The sequence below is a fragment of the Xiphophorus hellerii genome, chromosome 6 (genome assembly GCF_003331165.1).
Source record: "Xiphophorus hellerii strain 12219 chromosome 6, Xiphophorus_hellerii-4.1, whole genome shotgun sequence".
In the NCBI taxonomy this organism is placed as follows: Eukaryota; Metazoa; Chordata; class Actinopteri; order Cyprinodontiformes; family Poeciliidae; genus Xiphophorus; species Xiphophorus hellerii.
This window is the reverse complement of record NC_045677.1, coordinates 10,938,662-10,965,369: the sequence shown is the minus strand read 5'-3', so window position 1 is coordinate 10,965,369 and position 26,708 is coordinate 10,938,662. Positions and strand designations below refer to the sequence as shown.

Sequence of the window (26,708 nt, the reverse complement as noted above, 5' to 3'; positions counted from 1 at the left end):
GACAACCTTATTAGAGTAGGTAGACTTCTGAAAATACAATATCCGACTTCAGTTATTTTAATAATGACATGCTGGAAGGTGAAGCTTTACCTCAGTCTTAAACCTTCGCTACCTCTAACAGATTTTTTGCTATCATTATTAGTAGTAGTAGTATTAGTAGTATTTTTATTAGTAGTAGTAGTATTAGTACTCTCTGAAAGATACTCCCTACCGGAAGGTGGCGTTGAAGCGCCCTAAGGTTACTGTTTGTCTCCAGAAGGAGAAGCACGCCCATTTTGCTTGCACAGTGTATGTCGAAGTGTGCTGGCATATCAGACAGACTGAAGAGGACAAAGAAACGCAATGGACGGGTAAATATCATCATAAACCAAACGAATGCTTCTGTTTTCACCCTCCATAGTTGTGTGTGTGTGTATCAGCCGAAATTGCGTCTTGGATTCAGGTTTTTCGAAGCATGCTACATGTTGGCTAATGTGTTATACCATCGTTCTGAATCTTGCGAAAAACGTGATACAGCCAGCAAGTCTCGGTCAGGCAATGTGGGGAATATCCTGTCTGTATCCAGGCGTATTTTAATTTCACAACATGATATATTGCGTGACAAGACACTTAACCTCAGACGCTGAAGCTAGGAGTGTAGGGGAACGATACAGTAAAGAAAAAAGAAACGTATTCTCAATTTCTCGGTCAAATAATTTGCATTGTAACGGTAGCTAGCTGTATTATTATCTAGAAAAATAGATATAAAGGACTTTCATTACATGTTGACACCATTGTAGACTTTATAATGATGTTAGGAGCTGATAATAAAGCAGTTTGTTATGAGCCATGCTAATTGTCTGTCCACCTGTCAGTTGGTGCTGCTAGCTTAATCCCAACTGAAATAACGGTCCTTTGTTTGTTTGAGGCCAGTCTGCTGCACAGGACCGAGACTGTGATCAATGCACGGCTTTATCTCCGTTTCCGTCAAGCCTCAGTGCTGAAAAACAGCTGCTGGGGGTCAGAAATGCAGTCTCTTTTTCATATGGTGATGACCTTATATAGGGTTTATGCCTGGAATCAAGCCGCGTCTTTTGTGGACAAAACGTAACATTTCCAGAGTAAGGAAATAACGAAAGGTACAATGTTGGTTAATTTATGTCCTTGAATTTGCATTTAAACATGTGAGAAATGTTGCTCACAATCATATAAAAGTTTACAATCGAAGTATATTTTTATTTATTGCCATGAAACGTTCATTTTGTTGTTGTTAGCGTCAGCTAATTAGCCTGTAAGCTTGTCAGACCCCATAAGGTAATGTTTGTTACTGTACAATTTGATATTTACACCAATTTTTAAAAAGCAATACAATTTTCTACCTTTAGCCCCACAAAAAACATGTCCAGCTTGCATTTTTCCATACTTAACACCCAGGCATCCAACCATCATTCCCCTTCTGTTATTCTTGGTGTGTTGGTTGGGAGGGTGTGGTGCCTATTGCCGACTGTCATTGTTAAAGTTAATAGAACAAAAATTGTGGGAGTTCTTAGTCTTGATGTATTCAGTGAACAGAAGGAAAAAACAGGGTTCTGTTCAATAATTTTAGACTTTATTCACTACTTGAAATAATGGAACTAAAGCTGCCAAAGGCACAAAATGGCTTGGGGGCGAAACCACCCACACTTATTTTATGATTTAGATGAAATGACGTTATTTTCAGATACATATTTATAAGTAAGTATTAAACCACTTTTTGCACTTTTTACTATATAATATTATATCATTTATATACTTCACAATTCATCATATTGTACAGTAGTGATGAGACTGCAGAAATATTCTCTCTGCCTTTTCTTCAATATCTTTTTTTCCATTCTATTTCCAGTGATGTTGCAGTTGGTGTGAAGGTAAACTACATTACTTATTAATAACAAAACATTTTTTCATTACTCTGTGCTGTCATATCTGTCCTGTTCATTTTGTATTCAAGTTGGAGAATAAAAATGTGACTTTCTGCTTTTTGTCCTTGTTATTTAGAGAGGCTCAGATGAGCTGAACATGTATAGTAGCAGCCCCAACTCAATGACAGGTGAGTTTGATCAAACCTGCTGACATACTTTATTTAAACATCTGCAATACATTTTGTGCTCAGAAAGAAGGTCAGGAAATGACATGGGAAGTTGTGTTCTGTAAACAACTGAACCTCAGCAGATTTCAAATTGATAGGTTTTTTGTTTTTTTTATTCAAGTAGTTATTTACATGTGCAGCCTGTATGCCCCAGCTCCCCTTGTGATGGCTACAGTCTGTCAACTGTTGGATTGAGACAGCATTAAGCTACAATGATTTCTGTTTAATGTTTTTGCTTGTGAATCTATGTTCAGCAAACGGTAGTGACAGTAAGAAACAGCGCCTGGACGAGTCCCCTCCCTCCAGAGTGCTCCACATCCGAAAACTTCCCAACGAAGTGACAGAGACAGAGGTCATTGCTCTCGGCCTGCCCTTTGGAAAGGTCACCAACATTCTGATGCTGAAGGGAAAAAACCAGGTAGACTCTATAAAGTCCAGGCACATTAATATAGGCTTACTGTATAATGTTGTTCTCTTGGTTTTAAATATTGGCGATTTCATATGGTTCTTGTTTTTTAGGCATTTCTAGAGTTGGGTACAGAGGAAGCAGCCATCACTATGGTGAACTACTACACAGCTGTAACACCACAGGTCTGAAATCAGTATTTTTATTTTTCTCATTTTATTAATACATCATTTTGTTTTTAAACATAGTCAAGTATTTTTGTTGTTTTTCTTTAGGTCAGAAATACTCCTGTCTTCATCCAATATTCTAACCATAAAGAACTGAAAACAGATTCAGCTCTGAACCAGGTATAAATGGGCCTCAAATTTCATTTCAGACACAGAGCTTTCTTGAATCAACCATTAACAGACGTTGTAGCGGAAGAGTTTTCTCATTCTAATGTTGTGCGCTGTTTTTTTTTGTTTTTTTTGTCCACCCAGAGAGCCCAGGCAGTCCTGCAGGCGGTGTCAGCTGTCCAGGATGGCAGCTCTCCATCCTCTGACCAGGGCGTATTGGAGCTCGCTCCGCCCCCCAGCCCTGTGCTGCGAATTATTATCGACAACATGTTTTATCCTGTAACACTGGATGTTTTACAACAGGTAAACTCTGAGCATTTAAAACGTTAACACCGATAAAACATTGTTTATTCATGTGGTCTTTGAAAGACCCGTGATGGAACGATCAGATTAATAGCATTCATTGTTTTCAAATAAATCCTTTTTATGGGTTTTTTTCTCCTTTGTTTCAGATTTTCAGCAAGTTTGGGACAGTTATGAAGATTATAACCTTCACTAAGAACAACCAGTTTCAGGCTCTTCTGCAGTTCAGTGACCCAGTCAATGCTCAACAAGCTAAACTGGTAGGATACCAGTCAACACTGTGACCCACTTTGATCACATGATCTAATCCCACCCAGTGATCATTGGGATCATTAAAGGAGTCTTTAGTTAACAAAGAATTGAACCACTTTTTGTGAAACTTGAAATTTAGTTTTGGTCTACCAAAAAAAAATGTTGCTGGTAAAGGTGACGCAGCATCAGCTGTCACTTTCTAGGTAAAAGAACAACATGCGTTATTACTTGTTTAAGTTTTAGTTTATTTACTGGATATTCTGATTGATTATTACGTATTAATGGTTTATGAAAAAAAAATTATAATGAGCCTAAATCCTGAAACTCCCTTGTTAAAAATTTTAATTTCATATTTTTTATCAGGTTAATCACTGAATTTCTTTACTTTCTAAAATTGTCACTTTTAAGTTCTTTGACTTTAAAAAAAAAAAAAATTACATTAAAAAAAGATACCTTTTAAAATGTTTACTTTCACAGCCTTGTTCACAGCATGTAATTATTGTTCCTTTTTTAAAACAAGTGTTAGTTTCTTTTCTGCAAATAGAGTATGCATGAGAAATACTAAATAAAGTATGGTCACTGGTGACGCTCACACTTGCTTCTTCTCCTCTAGTCTTTGGATGGACAGAACATCTATAATTCGTGCTGCACTCTGCGGATAGACTTCAGTAAACTGGTCAACCTCAATGTTAAATACAACAATGATAAAAGTCGTGATTACACCAGACCCGACCTTCCGACAGGAGATGGAGAGTCAACCAACAAGGATCATTCTTTACTGGGTAAATACTCATCTGTTATTGACCGTTTTTACAATGTTCATTCATATGATTTTATTTGCTGTCACACATTTTACTCTCCAACTGAAAGACCTCTACACACATTTTTTTATCTGTATTTTTTTCTATTAAAATAATTGATAACTTAATGCTACTGTGCATACAGACATGTGCTAACTGTAGATTCATATCAAAGGAAATCGTTTAACTTGATTAACGGGTTAAGGGTTGATGTACTATAGATTTCCTAAAATGGTACTACAATATGCCATAGGTTGAGGCAAAACAAACTTAACTTGCATTTTATGCAAAATATCATGTTGGAAATGAATCCTAATAATTAGAAAGTGAAGTGTGTGTGGGGAAAGTTAAGGTTCCACACTATTCAAGATAAATACATCAGTGTGTTGCTCACAATGCTACCCCGTTGTAACACTGTCTTATTATCTTTTGGAAGATGCCTGTGTCATTTCTGATGGAAAACAATTTTTCTAAAAAAAATAAATGTTAAACCTTACTCTGCATTATGATATGAGCAGTTGTTCATACAAATGTTTTTGTCTTGTAGGTACCCCGTCTGGAGCTCTAGCTTCCTACTCTAGTGGAGGAGGTTACTCATCATCTCTCTCCCTCTCACAGGGTGGAGGTACATATATTTTTTTTCCTTTTAATTTCCATCCACTTGTTTATCTATATGTCCTGCTAGGATAATTGAAACTGTCTTCAATTGATCACATTCTCAGTGATTCACTGAGCTGAATAATAAAGAAAAGCTACATAAGAAAAGTTACTACAATCTAGTAATATAGCTGAGGATATTTCAGTTATTTTATTTGCCTATTAAATCAACGAGGAACAATTATTCCGTTAGTTATGTCAATCAATGAAATGAGAAGCTGTTTGTCTTTAAAAAGAAAAAAGTTCAACTCATTCTAGTTTTTTTTCTATATTTTGGTGTTGTATAATTCAGACTTGTTTCTTACCCTGGGCTTTCTCTTCAGGAGCCATCAGTCCCCTGAGCGCTGCGGCGGCGGCGGCGGCTGCGGCAGGTCGCGTCGCTCTCTCTGGATCCGGAGTGTCAGGTGTCCTGTTGGCGTCCAACCTGAATGAAGAGGTACACTAACCATAAGCAAAACTTTTCACACTAAAATCAGTTCTATAGGCTCTAGTTTTGCTCACTTATATATTTACGACATATTTTACAGTTTTGGATGATTCTTCTGAGTTAACAGTATACATTCTTGTGTGGGTGTGTGATTGTATGAGTGCTATGCATAATTTATGTTACTTTTTATATAAATATGGATCCTTCACCTCAGAAGTCTCTTTAGTTCTGTGTAATCGTCCCGGATTATTATAGTGACAGGATGACTGTGGAGTATAATGGTTTACAGTTTAGTTTAAATAAATAGTTTCACTTTCTCTGTCACTTTTTCTAACTCTTTCAAGACTATTTTTGGATTAGGATTTTTATAAATGGAAACACACTGAAGAAACCCCACACTAAGACAACTGTCAATTTTTTAAAATCATAAACTGACTTTGCACCATGGTAAACGCAGGTTTTTAGCACCATAATCAGTGTGGTTTTCTTCTCACAGCATTTTTACATTCTGATGAGGATTTATTTCTTCTACGAGAGAGTCAGCCTTAACTTGGCACAGTTTTTTTTCTTGCACTAAGAATTGTTTTTTTTGCGTGGGCATATGCATGAATTTCTTTTACTTTATTTTTCTAGCCATGAACTGTAATGTTCTAAACTCTGAGGTCTTTTAGCTAATTATGTCCAACCACTTTGTCCGTACCAGGCCGTACATCTTCAGTTGAACTTTTGACATGTTTTTTTTTTTTCTGTACCTGACAGATGCACAAAATTTATTCTTTTTATTTTTCTTCTTACAATTATGTTTATTCTCAGTCACGTTTTCTGAATTCCAAATATGTATCTATTTTAATATATCTATCTCAACTGTATCTGCTATCCTTTCTTATGTTTGTTGCTGTCTTTCTCTCTCTCTCTCCTCTGTCTGTTTCTCCAAGTACCTGGTGAGAGGATAAGGCCAAGGTGCAGGAGTTTTATCTTGGCCGTATTAAACCGTCTCACTCTTCTATTTACCTCAAGACCAGGAGACACATGCCAGCAGTGCTGCGTTTGAGCACTCTAAAAGGGTTATCAATGCGCACTACTGTAAACCGATATGTTTTAAGAACATTTAGTGTTGGCTTTGGTGACGCTGATACGAGGAATAATGCGTGTGCTTTCAGTATTGCGCAGTAGAAGATAAAAAATGTTCCAAAGCTGTGGTGATTCAGAAATAATTTGGTGAAAACATAACAGATTGAAATTATGCCGCACACTTTTAACAAAAATGTGGTCGCACTTTGTTTAAAAAGCAAGAATTATGAGCAGTGATAATGCAATAAACGATAGAAAGTGGGTAATTTCTGGTGGTTGAGTTTCTCAGTTGCTCATTATTTGAAAAGAAATCCAGATATTGTTATTAGCTGTTTTATTTTGGTAATGTTTCTCTGGCTACTACATTGCCATCTATGTAGGTGTAATAGTAAAATTATTAAACTGACCCTATGTTTTGCTCTGCAAGCATACACAATGCTGGTTTTGAACATGCTAGAGTTGCACAATCGCTTGAATCGAAAGCAACTTTGCAATATCAATCATGTATGTTCAACTAACTTTTACTGCTCATAAGATGTAGATTTAGTCGCTAAAATGCACATTTTCAAAGATTAGACTCTTTGAGAATGAACACGATAATGAAAAATGAAGAGGAGATTTAAGATTATACGGGTTAATCCCAACCAATATAACTATGGTAATATTCAGTCATATCAGATTGGCATCTTTTCCTAACATTTACAGGCCTAGGATACACACTTTAATTTTCTATGTACCGTAAATTAAAAGTGGTTGAGTGTTAATTTCAAGCATTGAATGTTGAGTCGTGTCACTTGTTCCTCATCTCCTCACTCTGTCATCAGTTTAAAAAAGCCTCTAATGCTCCATGTTACACCACATGAACAACCGGAATAAAACCAACAAACCCAAAGACAAATGTTTGTATTTAAGTTTGAAAGCGAAGATCCACCACTTTTTCCTGGGTATCGAATCCAAAATCCATCCATATCCATCAATTGGTCACATGTCTGTTTTGTGTCAGCATCGACCCCCACATCTCAGCATATGATGTATTTTTTTTACGCAGGACTCACGGTGTTTTAACCTAAATCCTTTAAGCATTAGAAAGCAAAGGCCATATCATCTTTCTTTGGAGTGATAAACTCATCAGTCTGACCTTCTCATCACGTACGGCAGTCCTAATGGTGCCTGTTTACCTTCAGCCATCTGCTTCATGGTTCTCCCGCCGCTCATTCTTTTACTCTGAGGTTATGATTCGTCTGGAGAATCCTTTTTTGTTTTGTTAATTTCCTCCCATCCCTCCTATTCTTCACTTTTACATGCATCCAGCAGAATGAGTGTGTGCGCGCGCGAGTGTGTGCTGCTGAAATAATGGAGTGAGACTTTGGAGTCCTTTATTTTGCGTGCGTGCTTTTTTGACTCAATCAGCAATCATTCAGACTCCGTTGATGTTCCACTGATGCTCTGTTTACTGACCTCTGCTTTGGTTTTTGTCCTCCTCTCCTCCTTTCTCCCCTCCCTGCCTCCTTTCTTCCCTCCTATGCTCCTCTCATACATTTTTATTTTCTTTCCATTTGACTCTCCCTATAACCACACATTCTTTAACGCTAAATCTTCTTCTGAACACCTTCCATATAAACCTTTTCTCTACTTTTCTCCCCGAATTACTTCCTTCTATTCTACTCACATTTCTTAATCTGAACTGAACTGGACTTTGGCTTTGCCATTCTGACCTCACCCTCTTCCCCCCCAAACTACCCCCTCCATTTTTGCTTCACCCCTCATCATCATGGAAACAACCACCACCTCCCCCTTCGTCCAACGCTGGGCGGTCTGATCTCTACCTTCGTCTCTCCTCTTCCTCCTCCTCTGCTCCTCCTCTTCCTGTCCTCTGCTCTGCGGTCTCTCTCTCTAAAGATGGTCACGCCTCAAAGTCTCTTTACCCTCTTCGGTATGTTCAATCTCTTCTATTCTATCTGTATATCTCTCTCTGTTAATCCAGTTTTGTTCACTTTCTTCAGTGATGTGGTGGGCACTCTGCTCTTCTCTATCTGCCTGTTTTTTCAAGCTCTTCTCTGTCACATTGTACATTGCAAAGTTGAAATATGCTACTGTCTTTACACTGAAAGAGCAGTGAGTCTGGGAGATTGTCTCTTTGGTCAGCTTATCTATTAATTGATGAGAACAAAGACACCAGAACCATTTAGGTCTTATGAAACCTTTAGCCTGGTCCTTAGCTTGTAGATTTTTGCTTCGTGAGTTAAAATGGGGGGAAGAAATCCAACCAGATCTCTTGAATAAACTTTATAACGTTTCTTTTCTTCTTTTTTTTTTTTTTTTTTGACTGATCGAGAACTGTCCTGCTTTCCTCATCATCCCTTGCGTTTGTTCCTAACCTCCCCATGAAAAGTGACTTGCAGAAATATTGATTTTCCTCAAATATAGCGTTCCAAACATGAAACTCACTGGGGCTTGCAACCAACGATTATTTTAATAATTAATTAATGTACCAATTTTTCTGATAATTAATAGAATTTTTAAAAATATATTTTACAGATTTACATTGAGCCACTTTTTTTTTTTAAATAGAAAATTAGAAATACATTAAAATATGAAAATGAAATAAATAATTAAATTCCTTTCTAAAGTAAGAAAAAAGGCATTTCATATAACGCAGTAAATCTGAACCAGGTAAAGCTTAAAACTGCACCACTTCAGGAGTTTTGGCCAAGACGTATATTTACAGACAAATGTGTTTTTATCTTGAATTCAAAATGTCTGTCTTTTTATGTATAGTTTGGTTTTATTGCTGCTCTTAATGTTTTGTTTTTTGGGGGTTGGGGGGTGTTTCAGCACATTGCCTTTTTTGAGTCTGTTTACAATTAATCAAATACTAAATTGGCTGATGACTATTTCAATAATTTATTCATCACAATTAATCTGATCGTTTCAGCCCTAATTTATATTGGGGTTTCATTAGATACACCAACTCATTCAAAATGAAGACAAATTATACCAGTTCTGACATTTTCTGCTCCTGTAAATCTGAAAATTGTGGTGTGTATTTGTTTTTCTGCCCCATTTACTCTGAGACCCCTAAAAGAATCTACTTCAACCAGAGACCTTTAAAGGTAACTTGAATGTTAAATAAAATCCAGGTCTGTGTTAGTTAATCTAAGCAAGTAACATGAAAATATCTGATGCTTGAAAGCTTACATGTGAGTGAGATGGACACCAAGAACATGTGTTTTTGTTTTTGCATGTCATAGCTGTTCTAACGCTAACATTGAGCAGATATGAGCCTAGTTTACGCACAGCCAATCTTAAACTCTCTGTGAAGCTATCCCCACTGATGCTCTGCAGAGTAACATTTGGACAGGGAGCCAGGTCCTTCAGGGTTGATGTTCTCACCACATTAATGGGTCAGTTGATCACAGCAATCCAGTGTACTCACCAGGACTCACTCTAGCTCTCCCTCTTTGCCTTTTCTCTCTCGAATTTGTAACGAGTTGTTGTGGTCATATAGTTGATCTCTCTTTTTCTTAAACTGTGCTGTTGGGATTGCCTGTCATCCAAGCCGGGCACAAATATCTCTAAAAGTAAAAACATTACCCCAACAAAAGCATTAAAGGAACTCTGTTGATTTTTTTCTTTTTTTTTTTTTTTTTTGTTTGTATCTACATAAGTGTTACCAGCAGCATGTTCTTTCAGGTTTAGTAGTGTTCTCTTCCTGCACCGTTTTACAGTTTAACCACCTAATCAAGCTGCACTCATGCCAAACATTAACCTGCCAGCCGGTTTGAGCTGTGTGTCAGTGTTAAAGTTCAGCTGAGGTGTCGCCACATTAAACGACTCAGATCATTTCAAGCACTTGATTGAATTGTGGTAGAAGTCAAATTGGAAGAGTCCATCTTTTCTTTTCATTTGTCTTTCTAGCACTAACTTGATTCCTTTCATCCTTCACACCTCTTCTTTTTTTATCTTGGTCGGCTCCATCTCTCCTGCTCTGTCTGTTCTATCCTTCTCATCTACTCCTCCGCCCTCGTCTCTCCTGCTCTCTCTCTCTCTTTCTCTGTCTGTCTCTCTCTCTCTCCCTTCAGGCGTCTATGGTGATGTCCAGAGGGTGAAGATCCTCTACAACAAAAAGGACAGCGCTCTGATTCAGCTTTCTGATGGCAACCAGGCTCAACTTGGTAAGATGTAGTAGTGTCGTAGGTATAAATTTATTTCCGACACTGTGTTAAATTCTAGTGGGGAGTTTTAAAGGTGTTGAAGTTTCTCATTTTCCCATCGTTCATGTTTTCGTTGCCCGTAGCAATGAGCCACCTGAATGGTCAGAAGGTGTTTGGTAAAGTGATGAGAGTGACTCTGTCGAAACATCAGACGGTAGCTTTGCCCAGAGAAGGCCTGGACGACCAGTTACTCACCAAAGGTAAGATGATTCATATTGTTATGATTTGCATTTCGTTGCTTTTTAATAAATATTATGAATATAATCTTTGTAGTCTTGCATCAAGTCTCCCTCAGACGGTCAGGTGAACAAGCAGGATTTTTGCAAATTTGCATCATGCAGTAATAATGAGTCCTAATCTGACGCTGTTTTAAAATCAGCACCATGTATCTACTTTACCTTGATAAATTTCTCTCAGGTATTTTGTTCCAGCCATTAGTTGGTGACGGTCTCTCCTTTTGCAGCAAGATAACAATCTACAGCACAGACATAATTTCATATCTGAATGTCTAAAAACACATAATAAGGACTTTTTTTATGTGGCCTAGTCCAAGTCCAGACTTGAATCTTAATGAGGTTCTGTTGCGGGACCTTAACCTGGCCATTCAGGCTTAAAAACCATCAAATGCAGCTGAAATAATTCATTCCTTAAAGAAGAGTCGACCGAATTGATGAAAGAGAGATTAACGAATTAACTTTCCTAGTGACAATGAGGCAAAACACTTCGGTTTGTTTCAGTGGCTTCGACAACCGGCTAAAATGACAGCAGCCGTCGGCTCAACCTTGTGAAGCAAGCAGGCCACAGCTCCAATACAATCCTGTCGTCTCATGTGAACGTTTTGTGTTTGTCGGACAGATTTTTCTGGCTCCCCCCTCCATCGCTTTAAGAAACCAGGATCTAAAAACTTCCAGAACATCTTTCCTCCATCTGCAACACTTCACCTCTCCAACATCAGGTAGAAGAAAATTCAGACGCATTACTTTGCAGCCTGGATCGCAGTTATTTCACCCAGTAGACATCGATTGGTGTTTTTGCTCCTAGGGATGGAGTCGGAGAGGACGATCTACGCCGCCTGTTTTCCAACAGCGGAGGAACCGTCAAGGCCTTTAAGTTTTTTCAGTAAGATGTATTTCGGAACAATCAGAGCTGTTTTAAAGAGGCCGACCTGTCACTGTTGATTTCTCTTTGAGTTTGACTCACAGGAAATTGAGGTGTTACAACATTGTCCCAGTCTGATCAGATTTTTATCTAAACTCAAAGGTTGATAAGGATCCTCCACGAATCCATGTTGATGGATTCGTGGGATGGGAGGAAAAAGTTCACATGATTTAGTGTTGGATGAGGTGATCAACAGTTCATCAAGGGGAAATTTGCTGGGTTTTAGTCACTCGTTAATTGATAGTTGCATCACTAAATAAACAGTTGGGTTTTTTTAATAGCACATCCGGTGTACATATACAATAATTTTTAACTGTGCTGTCTTGTTCACAGGGACCGTAAGATGGCGTTGATCCAGATGTCGTCGGTGGAGGAGGCGATTCAGGCTCTGATTGACCTTCACAACTATGACATGGGAGGAAATCACCATCTTAAAGTTTCCTTTTCAAAGTCCACCATCTAACCCGCACACCAAACTCCTAAACAACATCTTTGACTAGCAAAGAAGCCACTACCATTTTTCTTTTTTATTATTTTCTTTGAATAGTTTATTTTTTGTTTGTTTGTTTTGTTGAAGTATTGTAAAAAATTCCACTAACTGTGTTTTCTTTCTTTAAAGCAGTGAAAACTGTCCTGCGCTCAGTTTCTTTTCGAAGGCATCTCTGCTTTGACCTTTTCCTCCACTTTAAAGAGCAGCAAAACACCAGCTGAATGTTGTTTTCTTTTAGTTCCGATAGGTCTCGATCCACAGCAGTGTCACTGTTGAGTTTTGTTACAGGTGAACAGACGTTCTTTCAGAAGTAAAAACTAGTGACTTTTAAGCCACTACTTAGTGCAAAGTGCTGTTTTGATCTTGTGTTGCTTCACACAGAAAACCTGTGACTGTTCAGCTTCCGGTTCCCTTTGGATTAGTGGAGGAGGACTGAGGTCTCCTTTCATTTTCCTCTCCACGTTGAGAAGAAAATGACATTCTTCATGCTTCAAGGCAAACCACAGTATTACCTTTTTCAACCCTTAACTTGTCTGATTAGTGAAGTGCTCGGATTTTGATTGATATAGTCTCAGTGCACCGCTTCACTTTGTTCAATCTCACCATTTACATTAATACAGGTCAGTTTATTTAACAAAAAAGAATCTACACTGAGGGTCACTCTGAAAAATGATTTGTTTTCAGTAGGACCCTCAGGGTAAATACTGGGGCATGCAAAGTTTTTGGGCATCTCTAATCAAAATTTATTTATATTTTAAACTCCCTGAAGCACTCAGTGTAGCACAAGCTTCAAGTAAAAACAGTAACCTGTCCAAACTGTTTAAAAGCATAATGGCCGCTTACATTAGATTCTTAGATTTTAGTTCTAGATTGAGAACAGATTAAAAAATAAATTGGATATTAAGTCGTATAATGAATATAAATCAAGATGTTATTAAAATCTGTAGAAAATACTAACAAGGATTTAAGATTTTAAATTAAGCCTTTGAACCCAAACCTTTTTGCATGGTCTTCAAAGAATGCCACATTCCTAATTAGACAAATAGTTTTCATTTAAAGGGATAAATCATATTTTTTACTGTTTCACAGAAGCAAATGTAACCACACTGGCTCTCATTAAGCACCGTTCAGCAATCCTCCGGAAAAACCTTTTCAATCCCTTCCTTCTTTAGACGTTGCTACACACAACCCAGGTGTTTTGTTTTGTTGATGCCATGCATCGCATCCTTTGCAGGTCTTCAGTTTCCAGGGACGCTCAGAGACCACCAATATTTCGTTGTGTTAAAAGTCGTAAATCAAAAGGATTTACGTTTGTAGCTTTTTATGCATGGATGGTTTCCTTAAACTCAGCACACACCGTCTCATATCAAGTCAGACAGGACACGAACATTTTATGAAAAGTCTAAGGTAATTTCCTGTCCTCTTTGACCAGGAGAAAAATAAATCAGTCACTCTACTTGTTATACGGAACAACCACAGATTTACCGACTCAAACTCATGACCACAATCCCTTCATAGCAAAAGATTTTGTCTAAAACCGTTGATAACAGCAGTGTGAGCTCATGGCCTTCATTTGAAATTGCCACCATTTGCGGATGATACTTTGGTGTTCCTGAATCCTCTTTTTACTGCTGGATGTTGAATGTATTGATGTTGCCACACTGCAATCATTACGGGGGATCACCATGCAGAGCTTGCTCACTATGACGGACGGAGCCTGTTCAAATCGCATCTCCTTTGTTCGAAATGCAGCTGGGTGCATGCTACTGCTGTGTTTAAATGAGGTTTCTACATGTGATTCTGCTTTCGGTCTCTGATTTTGGGAGATCTGTTGGGACCACATGTGCCTTTAGTCTGTAATCTGGTTTTACTGGTGATACTTTAGTGTATAAACGGATCATTTTATTGGTTATATTTGCTGGTTTTGTGGTTTAAACCTGTACAAAGCCAATTTTTTTTTGAACGTTTGTCGAATAAAAGCCGAGTTCAGCTTTGACCTTCCCAATTTTCAAGCATTTTCAAGGAATGCTCAGGAGGTTTCGGCGTACTCGTCAGAAGCTTTACTCACAATTCCTGATTTAAAACGGAGAGAAAAAAAAAAAAAAGCAGACGTTGCAAAGCCGAGGTGAACTCGAAGCTCGAGGACATCTCCAAAGTAGGTGTTATTTTCCCAACAATTTCTCATAGCCGACATTTTTATTTTTGAGGTTTTATTGTAAATTTTCTACTTGATTTAAGTCTGTTTTGTGAAAAGATTTCAGACTAGCACAAATTAAACTCGTCTTTTCTACCAACAAGCGCAAGTAAACTTGTTTTTGTGTATGAACTCGAAGCCTTTGATCTCATCTGTATCTTACCTGTAATAAACTTGTCTGTTCTCACTGTTCAATTCTGCCAATCTCACTTCTTTCTCTCCACTTTTCTCTCTGTTCTTTCTCAAACAAAAATAAAAAAATTAGACATTATTACCTTTTTACAGAGATGAAACAAGGGCATTCTTGAGTGATAATACATCCAGCTTCCACGTTTTTCTCTCATTACAAGCACAATGCTATTTCATTGGGATTTTAGTTGGTCTTGCAGATTTGTTTACATCTTTTCATATCTGTGTCATGAATGCATAAACAGCTGTTTGAAAATTGTACGTGCCCATGTTAAATATCCATTAATACATCTTAACTGTCATGGGTGCAGCTGGAGTAGTTGAGTTTGCTCTTCTAACACAGGACTGAGTGAGCTTGCTGTGGATGAAACAAGGATGCACACTGATGAAATGTGACACAAATGGAGGCTCTAAAAATCTTTTATATAAATGGGTCTTGATTGGATTTGTTTCCCAATGGCCTGTTTGTGAAGTTGGATCCTGCGCTGCTCAGTAAAATCTAAATCACTTCATGCGAGACCACTTTGGGGAGCAGCTTGAGACTGGACTGTTGAGTGGGAAATTAGCACTAAGTGAAACCTCTGCTCTCGTCTCTCCGTCCTCTTTGATTTCTTTATCAAACGGTCACTAATGAAGCTCTCATTTCAGCCCAGTGAGCCTCTAAAAGGGAATAAGGGGGGAACAAGGAGGCAGACAAAAGACAGCAAATCTGGACTGATGAACTCATTCTTGGTAATTAGCAGTCTTTGGTAAAGCCTGAATGGGTTAGAATGGAAATACTCAGCAGCACACACCCATCCGAGCCACGATCTGAATCATGCTGTAAACATCACACTTGAATATAGAAGAAAACATTAAGTGCTCTGACTCCTGTTTGAAAACAAGCAGCCAAAAAATTGTCATATAAAAAAAAGACAGTGTAAATAGGACAATTTAAAATACATAGTCCACAACAATTCTGTTTTTTGTTATTTTATATTTGATGTTTTGACCCTGCCTCAGAAATTAATCTTGGCCTTAACTATAATACCTATCTGATCACTGCATATTTAAATATTACATGAATATTATAGTGACCTTGAAGCCCCCTGCTGGAGTGAGGGACTATAAGCAGCTGCTAAGTTGTTTGCTTGGGGCCTTGGCAGTCTGGTTAAAATTAAAGCAGAAAGGGTCAGATAAAACTCCACAAATCTTGGATCTTACATTTCTCTTAATGCAACTCATAATGGACAGTGTTTTTGTCTGTTCAGAAAAAACAAGTAGTTAAATAAGACTTATTTTATCGTAAAACACAATGTAAAAGTCCTGACTGAATTTTAATGTCTAATAAACTACTATTGTCCTCGTCTGCAGCAGGTGATAAAAGGCCTATTCGGATGAAAAATGTAACTTTCGCTACACGCAGTTCCACTGCTCACCGCCAGAGGTCGGTGTAAACCAGACGTTGCAGCCTGTCGAAGACTAGAGAAATAGCTTACATCATAACGGCAATAAAACCAAAGAAAAAAATATGTAAAACCTTTACCTGTGTACAAAAATGAAATATTAATATCAAACAAATGAATAAACATATTTAAGCTGTAAGTAAGAGTAAAACCTGTGACATGAGTGAGGAGTTTCTATTGGCATCAATCAGCCTAAACTCCCCTGTATATTTTATAACTGGACCCTCATTATGTGACCCAGTAGACACACACACACACACACCCACACACCCACCCACACACACACACACACACACACACCCACACACACACACACACACACACCCACACACACACACACCCACACACCCCCACACACACACACCCACACACCCACACACACACACACACACACACACACACACGTCTAAAGAGGAGAATAAAGGCTGATAGAGTTACAGTAGTGAACAACTGCTGTGTGGTGCAGATGGTGGACGGAGATTCGCGCCAGGTGCAGCTTCTGTTGAGCCCTGCAGGTGGTATTCAGCTGAGTTAGCCGCCGTCCCTCTGGCTCTTACGTCACTTTCACCTGACTCACCTGTCGATCCGCACCGTGAAACACGAAAACACGCGTTTCAATTAAGCTACTGTTAAAAACAAAGAACATTCAGAAAAAAAGTTTTGTTTTTATTTACTTTGATTTGTGGGGTGAACAAATCAAAGAAACATTTGCAGCAACACTGAAACACATTTCCTCGAGTGGAAAAACCTTCAAATTCTTCTCATTTACAATCAGACTAATCGGAGAAGTGATATCTGTTTTATTTTTGCTTTTTTTTTTCTTTCACAAAAAATATCCGCTGATGATTTAAAAAAAAAACAGCATTTTTAGAAAGTGCAATGAAATTCTGCTTTGGTGCATTTGGATCGATGGCATCACAGCTGATCAGTTGGTATTAGTAAACAATAAGATGACAGGGTTTTTTTTTTTTTTTTACAGTTTCACAAATATTCAAGTCACATTCCAGTCTGCCTTCACAACATGCTTTAATCTGTTTTATTCTTTAAAATGGTTCCTTAAATCCATCCGCTGTCCTCAAATGTGACTCCAATCTTTTACAGAATTCGTATGAGCACCTTTAAAGGAAGGAAGGAATTTGAAAATCAAATGGATGTCCAATCAGCTGGCTCCTACCTTTTGTGACGTCATCAGAGGCCTAAGCTCAGGGAGACTGTAAGCTGACCTAAATAACAACACAACAGCAGAAGTTATAAAAACCTGATCGCGTCACGTTGTTCTATAGATGACAAACTATGACAAATGTCTACATTGCTTTTGGATTTATTGTCTCTGTGAAACCACCATTGCAGATAGTTGTGAAGCTCAGAAAGCAAAGTTATGTGCAGTTTTTAAACGTGTTTGCAACGATGTGACTGAGCTAAATTAATTTAACCTCATCTGCATTAGAGCGAAGGGTAATAAATACATCCAAGCCGCCTGACCACAGTAACGTCACATTGACGACTTAGCCCTTTGAAATCAAGACCAAACATTAACATATTAACAGAGACATTCTTTTTATGGCGTTTTTCCTGTTTCCTTTCAAAGAGGCCGGACTCCTGCTGAGCTGTTTGGGATAATTTCCTGCCGTAATATTCATGATCCATTCGCTTAAAGGGAGAAAAAAAAAAAAGACAGACACATTTTACTGGCAAAATGCAGCAACTACAGCAACACACTACTATGAAAAAGCGTCTTCCGAACCTGATTGGTCTACCGTAATTGATGGAATCATAAGTTCTGCTTTCTACCAGAAAATCCTGAAGGAGGATTCGCAGCAGTCGGTTTGTGATTTTGAGATCAATCAGACATTAACCCAGAATCCACCTGCCTAACCCCAAACCTGACCGAAACTCAATTCACGCCCTTAATCCTAAACCTAATCCCCAAAAAATAAATAAATACATTTCTTCTTATTGGGCCTCATAAGGAGCAGTGGGTCACCACCACATAGTTTGTATTGGAAAATTTTAAATTACAAGGTGAGAAATGCCGAAACACACAGAAATCAAGCTAATTATGTCTCTGAATCAGTTCAGTTCTGCAAAGAAGAGTGGGTCAAAGTTCCTCCACAGGTCTTTACCAGTTATCTCAAATGCTTTTGGTTAATCCTAACCAACCAGTTAGGATTAGGGGGAAATTACTTTATTACATGAGGCCATGCTGGTTTGAATAGCTTTTCCTTAATACATGAAATAACCAATAGCAAAATGACCTTTTGTATTCACTCTTTATCAGATAGTAAAGATTGTAATGAATGAATGAATGAATGAACGAACGAGCAAACGGATGGATGGGTGGATGTAAGTAAGGAAGAAAGGAAGGTTTTATGTGACCAATAGCGTTTCTCCTCTCTGATGACCTCACGGCCCCCCTTTCCCCCCCTCCATGTTGTGTGTGTGCTCAGTGATGCAGATGATCCTCAGATCTCTTCCCCTCCCCCGCAGGGCCTTCATTTTCCTCACTCACACAGTCCTTGATGGAGCGGGAGAGAGGGCAGAGAGAGGGAGGGGGAAGCGGGCGGAGGTCATTAGTCAGGGGGAATGAAAAGAGAGCAGCCGCCCCAACACACACACACACACCCCCACACACACACACACACGCACACACACACAGAGCATGTACAGGCCTTATCCATGGGTGACAGCTACATCAGTGTTTGTGATGATGTGACCCCCTCCCTCCCTCCCTCCCTCCACCACCAACAATGCTCCATTAAGACCCAGCCTGGTGTTGGAGGAGCAGCAGTGAGCAGGTTAGCTCCTCTGCTGCCTCGTTGTGTAGTAAACATGATGGAAAGCCTCCTTTCTTCTCGCAGACCGAGATCTGGAAAACAATACAACGCCATCGATCAAACGGAGACAGTCCTCACTGTAGTGAACAGGGAGACAGAAAGCAGATCTGGAAATTAACAGATCACATGACATTCATTAAAGCCTAATTATCGTTTGGCTCATGTGCTTTTAGGTGTTGAAGGACAATAATCCCATTCAGGTTTCACACAGCACAGGCTTATGTTTCTGTTTCAGACCTCACTGGCCCTGTTACGGGCTGTTATTCTGTCCCAACTAATGCAGTCTGACTGTGTCCTAATTTGTCATAATAAAATCCGAAGATGTGACATTTCTAACAGTAGAATTCAACATCTGTGACTATAGACAGTTACGTTGAAATGGAGAATAAGTGGGGAAAGTTCAAGGCTTTCCACACAAACTAGACCAGCCTGGACTCCAAAGATGGCTTCCTTTAGATGAGCATTTGCTTTTGTACTGTGGTTTAACAGGGAGGGACTCATATGTGGTCTTTCTGCTACTCTTTCATCATCCTACTTTATGGTTTCTTTAGATGGGGGGGAAAAAAGGTTCTTTTGGACCTCCGCTGGTTTTCTGATAAACTCTCAAGTGGTGTGGATGTTTCTTATTTCCAGTCTCACTGAATCTCTTTTGGGGCTTTTAAAGGGGCAGTGTTATTGCCAAATCAACTTCAGCTTTAGCTTTACATCATGTTATGATGTCATTCCCTTATCAAAAACAAACCTGGGGTGTTGCTTTCTTTCATGGATGTTTGAGAAATCTTTTAATCTCCCATGGCAACCAGGTGTACAAACACCTGGGTGGATTTAGCTCTGCCTTCGAGACGCAGCTTCCAAGCTTCCACCTCACAAAGCGGCCCTCCCTCATGACTCCTCCCCCATTCAGCTCCTTCAGACTAGCCGGCAGCTATTAGCAAACACCTGGTGCAACTGCACACCAGCTGAACTCATGATACGAGCCACTCCTCAGTGATCATATTTAGTTTTTATTGCATCTTCCCAACAACTGAAGTTGACAGATTGGAAAGAAACTATGTCAAAATGGAAAGCACATAACACCTTTAACACTTGAAAGGTAAATATAAGTTGCACAGGCATGCGTCTCCGTACCAACAGCACCAGAACTCAAGAAGCTGGTGATAATGAGGTTTTTTTGACTTCATTCAGCATGCTGCGGTTTTGCTTTCAGGTTTGGACAGTCAGACTTGTTGCCAGATGTTAGTGTCCTCCACTTGAAGACTCTGATTTCAAATAGTTTTGGAACGTCTTGCAACTGGTTAAAAGGACTCATCAGCTGCTACAATCTTTTTTTCTAAATGCCTCGTTATTTAGCAATATTATTATCATGTTGATTGTACTGTTGATATAATCTATTTCTGATACTTGAATCTCCAAGTGTTTATATGAAAATATCCACATCCTGTTCTGGAATGTCCTATTTCTTTTTTTTTTTTTCTTTTTTTTTACTGCTGTTTATACCATGCAGTATATTTTTGTCAGTAATGCGATATCAAAATCTAAATATTTCCAAGAGTACTTTTGGTATTATACTTCTGTTTGCTCTGAATAAACAGAAAAATCATGTCTGCTGAAATCAGACATAATGGTGCAAGAAAGAAAAAGAAAAAGAATAAAACATATGCAAAGTATCAGGTGGATAAAGTGGCTGTTTTATGTCTTAATCTTTCAGAATAAATCATCTTTAGCTGAATGTTGATATTGTAGAATTCAGAAGAAGGAACTGTAACAAAAATCTGCTTTTTTCTTAGATTTTTAGTTTATTTTTACATTTATCTCCTTCATAATACCGTCCATTTGTATTTGGGGAGAGCCGCCCTGCAGGACCATGAACTCATCATATTTGGTGCAATAATGCAAACTGCCTCTTGTGCATGTGACATTTCTTTATAATTTATTACCCTGCCTGCTGCATTCAAAGACCGGGTCATATGTAATGAACATTTTGTATTAATGAGATTAGCGCCTTCTTTGGCCAGCAATCCGTCAGTCCATCTGTCTTTTCATCCGTCTGTCCGTCCCCTCATCCATCCATCAGCGCTCTGTCGGCCAGCCAATCGATACCTGATGTCAGGATGAGGTAAGTGATGACTTCAGAGTCATTAAGTGATATGATAGGCGGACACGGTGCCATCAGCAGCCGCAGCTGGAAATGGATGGACCCCAGACACCCTGGCTCGTATTTCACTGGTCCCTCCCTCTCACACACACATTTATACACTCCACAGACACACACTAGCCCTGTGAGGATCTCCTATCTCCTGCCATAGAAATGGATTTTTCCTCTGCAGACCACACAGGCCTGATTCATATCTCTATTGATTTAGATGAGGAGATGAACTGAATGGGATGAAATGGGATCGGCCCCTGAAATAAATTAGAAATTAATCATATTGATCAGATCCAGATACACACATGGCAGCAGTTACACATATAGTGCATAACAAGACTGACTGCAGCCATGCGACGCTCCTCCCCGAGTGAGCCGTAATCTGAAATTAATAACGCAGCAATACTGCTGAGAGCGCCTTGAGTCTCCTCAAAACGCCGGAGGTCATCACAAGGAAATCCTGGCCCTTGCTGCAGCTGAGCGGCTCCAGGAGAAGATGCTCCAGTCACATTTCAGCTGCCTGATCAGTGGTGTCTGACAGGTAGAGCTGATTGCAGACGTATTCATAACGTCTAAGCCAGGGGTGTCAAACTCCAGTCCTCGAGGGCCGGTGTCCTGCAACTTTTAGATGAGCCTCTGCTGCACCACCTGAATAGAATAATTAGGTCATTAAGGCTCTGGAGAACTGATCTACACAAGGAGGAGGTAATTAAGCCATTTCATTCCACTGTTTTGTACCTGTGGCACATCTAAAAACTGCAGGACAGCGGCCCTCGAGGACTGGAGTTTGACACCTGTGGTCTAAGCGATTACAGATTCTTTCACAACTTCAGTGTGTTTCACTGGGACAGAGCAACATAAAATAGTGCACAATTGTATTGTGGGAGAAAAAGGATTCAAGGTTGGATTATTGTCCAAATGAAAGTGTGACGTTCTGTGAAGGCCTCAGAGGTCGTTTTTTTTGCAGAACACTAGTGAGCAAAGAGCAGCACAAAGTCCGAGGAGCACAGCAGACAGGTCAGGGAAAGAGATGTGGAGAAGTTAAACAACTAAATCCTAAACTTTGAACATCTCATAGAGCACAATCATCTGAAAATGGAAATACTGCAACTCTATCAAAACATGACTGCTCACCTTATGTATTTTGCGGAATACAGAGCCATTTTATAGCGCCATCTAGTAACTGTGTTTCTGTATATTTCAAACATGACTTAAAAGAAATTTGACTTCATAATTTGACACCTTGAAATTGGGCCTCTGTCTCTTTAAGAAGCTCCTGTTCTTTCAGACCCTCCTCATTGAGAATGTTATCACAGCGACGCTTCTCCATTAAATCGTTCCACCAGGTGTTTGCTAATTGCTGCTGTTGCTAGTCTGGAGGAGCCGAGTGGAGAAGAAGAAACGAAGGACTGATCCAGGATGCCAGAATACAGTACAAACATATAATTTCATTCCCATTAAAAACAACTGAAGTGTTTGTTTGTTTGTAACGTGAATCAAAGCAGAAGTTCAGCGATGTCCATACTTTTGAAAGGCATTTTATACCAACTGGTTTAACCGCTGACACATCAGACTGTTGTTTTCTGCAAATCACATTGTAATCTAGAGAATTTAAGCTGTTTGGAAAGAATCCACTTAATTTAGCTTTTGTAACCTTTCACATATTTATTTGGGGATACTTACTTATACTTATCTATCAACCCTGAATAGGAGTATCTAGTTTATTTACTTTGGATCAACATTATTATTATTATTATTATTAGCTTTTTCCTCTCTTGCTCTTTCCTTTGGTTTGTTATTTTGTTTGTATTTCCTTTTAATTCCTGTAAAGCACTTCCTACTGCCTTGTTGCTGAATATGTGCTATATACATAAAATTACCTTTTGCCTTTATTTGCAGAATAAGACCCAACCATACTGTAACCTCATATAAACAGGTATTTTGTCAGACCACTAACAGGTCTAAGTGTTATCCCACCATCTCTCACTACTTCAGAGGCCTTGCTTCGATATAAGACCAGTCCATGCCACCGTTAGATGCTTGCATTATGGTTCCTGTGAGTTTTTTTACAACCCCAATCAAGTAACTGTCTCATAGAGCTGGTTCTCACTGGCAATTCCCATAAGTGAAACTTAAGTGGTGTTTAAGTGCTTTGACTGACATTGAGCTTTCTGTCCCACTGAGACTGACATAGAAGCAACATTTTAATCATGTTGACAGGAAAAACGCAGAGTCACTGCATGCGTCTAAATGCGCGGCGTCCAATAGACGTATTTAGGTCCACTTTGTTTGGTTGAGGCTGTGTTCAAATTGAAGGATTCGACGGGTTTAAAAACAAGCTGCAGAAACTGAACTGAAGCCGCGTCAAACCGACAGGCACTTCTCACTCTCTTCCTTTGTTTGATGGCAGATTGCACGACCAGCTACTTACTGGGTAACGTGAGAGAAAAACCACTTGAAAGAAATGAAGGAAATAAGCGCAAACAGCTTCCAAAGGTGTTGCATTTTCTGATTCTGCAACAAGGTGCCTCCACTGTGCTTTCCTAAAACTGTGTTTTTAAGGTTCATGAATGCTTCAAAAGCTTGAACATAAACTAAAGCTAAAATAAAACAAATCCTTTTTTTTAATCCTTTAAGAAGCTGGCAATGCTTTACATAAATATTAGCCTTATTCCACTTGAACAAATATAAGTTTACACTTAAAAGCCTTTCTCTGCATCAGCTGAAGACAAAAGAAAGTAGGGTTACAACACTCCGGAGGGCCTGTAATGGCCACTCCAAAACACAGACTTTATTGTCTGTCAGTATATAATTTGGTGGTGCGTTTAGGGACAAAGTCCATTTGAAAGACCAGTTTGTGCCCATGCTTGTTGATCATAATGTATCTTCAGTTTTCACATTCCAGGTGCCGTTTCCTTCCTAACGATGGCGTCTGTTTTGTAAAGCGCACCGGTCCTTCTTCCTGCAGCGGAACAAGTGAACACAAGCTGCTACTAACTAACCCTGCTGGGACGATGTTTGTCCCCATTGTTCTCCTCTGAATGAAAAAAAAAGGGAGCTGCTGAAAAAAGACCAGCAAACGTCTAGCATGGGATCGCTTGCCAGATCCAAAAAAGTTTTACTGAAGCAACAAGACACGGACGTGAGGTCTAGACAGACAGACGTGTTTAACAGAATATGCAAATTGGTGATAGATAGCGCTATGAACAGGTCTACAGTTACTCAGTAAACTAACCAAATAAAGTCAATAATTAGGTAAACATTAATGAGCATCAAACAATGAATAACCGACATTATACGGCTCTGACTTCAGGTGTTTTAACTGACGAAACTAAAAATGTAGACTTTTGACATGTGAGCCAAATGAGAAACAAACAATTTGAGCATTGATACTCTAGAAGTAAATTTAACTTTACAGGTAATAAAAATCTGAATATAATGAAGCAGAACTTGACTGGGAAGCACCTGTGAACAAACATGAAAGGTGGTATCCAAATAAGGCATAAGAACAACTTGAAAAATGTGCATTTCCTGTGAAAATGCAGTGTGAATCCTGTAATTGGAATTAGCATACGCTAACAGATTACACAGGCCTTTGTCGGCTGTCCTAGCGTCAGAAACTAACCCTAAATCAGTCAAGCAGCAGATTTGTCAAGTCATCTCAGACTCAGAGGAAACCAGTTAGCATAGTGGGATTTACAAATAATCTGGACTGAAACTTGTTTAAGAGCTGAAAGCTACAATGTAGAAACATTGCATCTTTAACATAAAGTTTAAAGTTTTCAGGAACTTTAACCTTTAAAAAAGTACTTTAAAAGGCCTGTTGGTTCTACAAGCTGATTAACTCCTTTAGCGGCTGGAAAATATCTAGAGAAGGGCTTACTTGTCAATAAACATTTAGATTATAACAAACATCTTTTAAACAAGAGGATGTGAGCTGTAATTCCAGTATCTTCAGCGTATTTGTGTGTTTCTACAGTAGAGCTGTGTTCGTTGGGATCTGCTTGATGCTTTGAATCTCTAGTTTAAGAAAACTTTCTCACGTTGTCTCACAATACAAATTTGATGACTGGGGATCCGCTTCTAAATTGTGACCTCAGCTCCAAAATGCAAGTGTCCTCGCAAAGGTACTCATGTAAGTGTATCTGTGTATGTGTGCGGATCGGTAATTGAATCAGTGGCTCTCGGTGCCACATTTCTGCCATTTGTCTCCCTTGGAAACAGGAGAGAGAGACATAAAACCCCCGAGCAAACAAGGGGGACATCTGGACCTGTCTCTTCCTCTCTCCTCCTCTCCTCCCCCGCTGCTCCTCCCTCTGACTTGCTCCTCTCTTTTTATCCTGTTCTCGCTGCGCTCTGTCACTCTCTGGGGGCTATCAATCACAGTTGCGATGACTGGGCATGCGGCTGGCCTGTAGGTGGTCATGCCGACGGCAGATGGCTCTTTATCGCTGGAGCCCTGGCCTCTCCATGACAACCGCAGAGAGCAGGAAGTGACACATCCAGCCGAGTGGAGAGAGATTCATCTGGACAGGAGAAACAGACACACACACACACACACACACACACATGGCACACACACACATGCCTATATTCCTATTTTTGTGGTGACCCAAGCTGAGCAGATTGCCTTTGCGGTCCCTTTACATTAACCTCTCCTGCTGAAGCTGATTATTAAATCATATTTAATAACCATAAAATGAAATAAAGGTTTTATTTGAATATCAAGGGTACATTATTTGGGTCTCCACCAAACTGTAGCTGGATCCAGGTTAACAGGACACACAAATGTTGCTATAAACACAAACTCGTTGTGTAAGAAAAATGGCAAATATACAGTACGTATAATTTACGTACCATTTACGTATAATGGTGGAAGAATACTGCAATATACAGTATATATATATGCCACGGACACGCCAATCCCAGAGTGAGGTATGGTGGTGGTAGCATCTTGCTTTGGTGATTTCTTCAGAAAGGGCAGAAATTACTTCCCATTCAATCTGATGGAGCTAACACTATTGTAGAAAAATAAAAGCCAAGACACACTGGCTAGAGAATGCAGCTCGAAAGAACTTTCTAGCAAGTGTTGTTAAAAATGCACGCCTCACTTTTTTGATTTTTATTTCACTTCACAACGATGTGCTACTCTATGATGTTCAACGACAAAAGAAATAATAAATGTGAGTTTAAAATAACATGATGAAATGTGAGTTTAAAGGGTATAGTTGTTTTTGTTCTCTCCCCTGATCTCTGCAGCTCCTCCAGAGTCACCAAGAGATGAGATGAATTGAACTGGAATGAAACAAAGCTCTGTGAGATCTTTCCATAGCATCACTTTTTTGTATTCGTATTTTTCCAGGCAGAAAATCTTATTTGCTTTCAATTTAACAATACTCCATTCATCTTATTACAAATGTGTTTATTTTAAGATGTATTTATGTGTGGGATCAGTCCGGTGCACAATATGACGCAGTGCCTCTCCCCGAAAGTGATATCTGGATTATCATCAGCGCTGCAGCTTAGTGTTGCACAATAAGGCTGGATATTCACTAATCTGAGCTCATTAATTTACAAGTTAGCTGGCAGAGCAGAGCCTGGCAGAACGCTCTGAAGTGGTGAGCAGTCAAGAAAGACAGAGCGTGTTGACAGAGCTGCTGAAGACTCATCCAACAATCCC

General features: G+C 39.2%; 1 protein-coding gene across 2 annotated transcripts; it reads left to right on the top strand.

Annotated features, from left to right (window-relative positions):
• The first annotated feature begins 244 nt into the window (after positions 1 to 244).
• ptbp2b (polypyrimidine tract binding protein 2b) lies at positions 245 to 14,609 on the top strand. Of its 2 annotated transcripts, XR_004339664.1 has the most exons (18): positions 245 to 350; positions 1,865 to 1,886; positions 2,017 to 2,068; positions 2,362 to 2,525; positions 2,627 to 2,698; positions 2,789 to 2,860; positions 2,993 to 3,151; positions 3,301 to 3,411; positions 4,017 to 4,185; positions 4,751 to 4,828; positions 5,184 to 5,296; positions 8,258 to 8,291; positions 10,441 to 10,533; positions 10,656 to 10,772; positions 11,428 to 11,527; positions 11,614 to 11,691; positions 12,064 to 13,127; positions 13,203 to 14,609. XR_004339664.1 is itself a non-coding variant. In XM_032565589.1 (17 exons), the coding sequence occupies exons 1-17, from the start codon at positions 343 to 345 to the stop codon at positions 12,191 to 12,193; spliced, it is 1,572 nt and encodes a 523-aa protein (XP_032421480.1). In that variant the 5' UTR covers positions 245 to 342; the 3' UTR covers positions 12,194 to 14,609. The 2 variants fall into 2 exon arrangements, 1 of the variants encoding a protein (XP_032421480.1); XM_032565589.1 differs by having other exon boundaries at positions 12,064 to 14,609.
• The last annotated feature ends 12,099 nt before the right edge of the window (positions 14,610 to 26,708 follow it).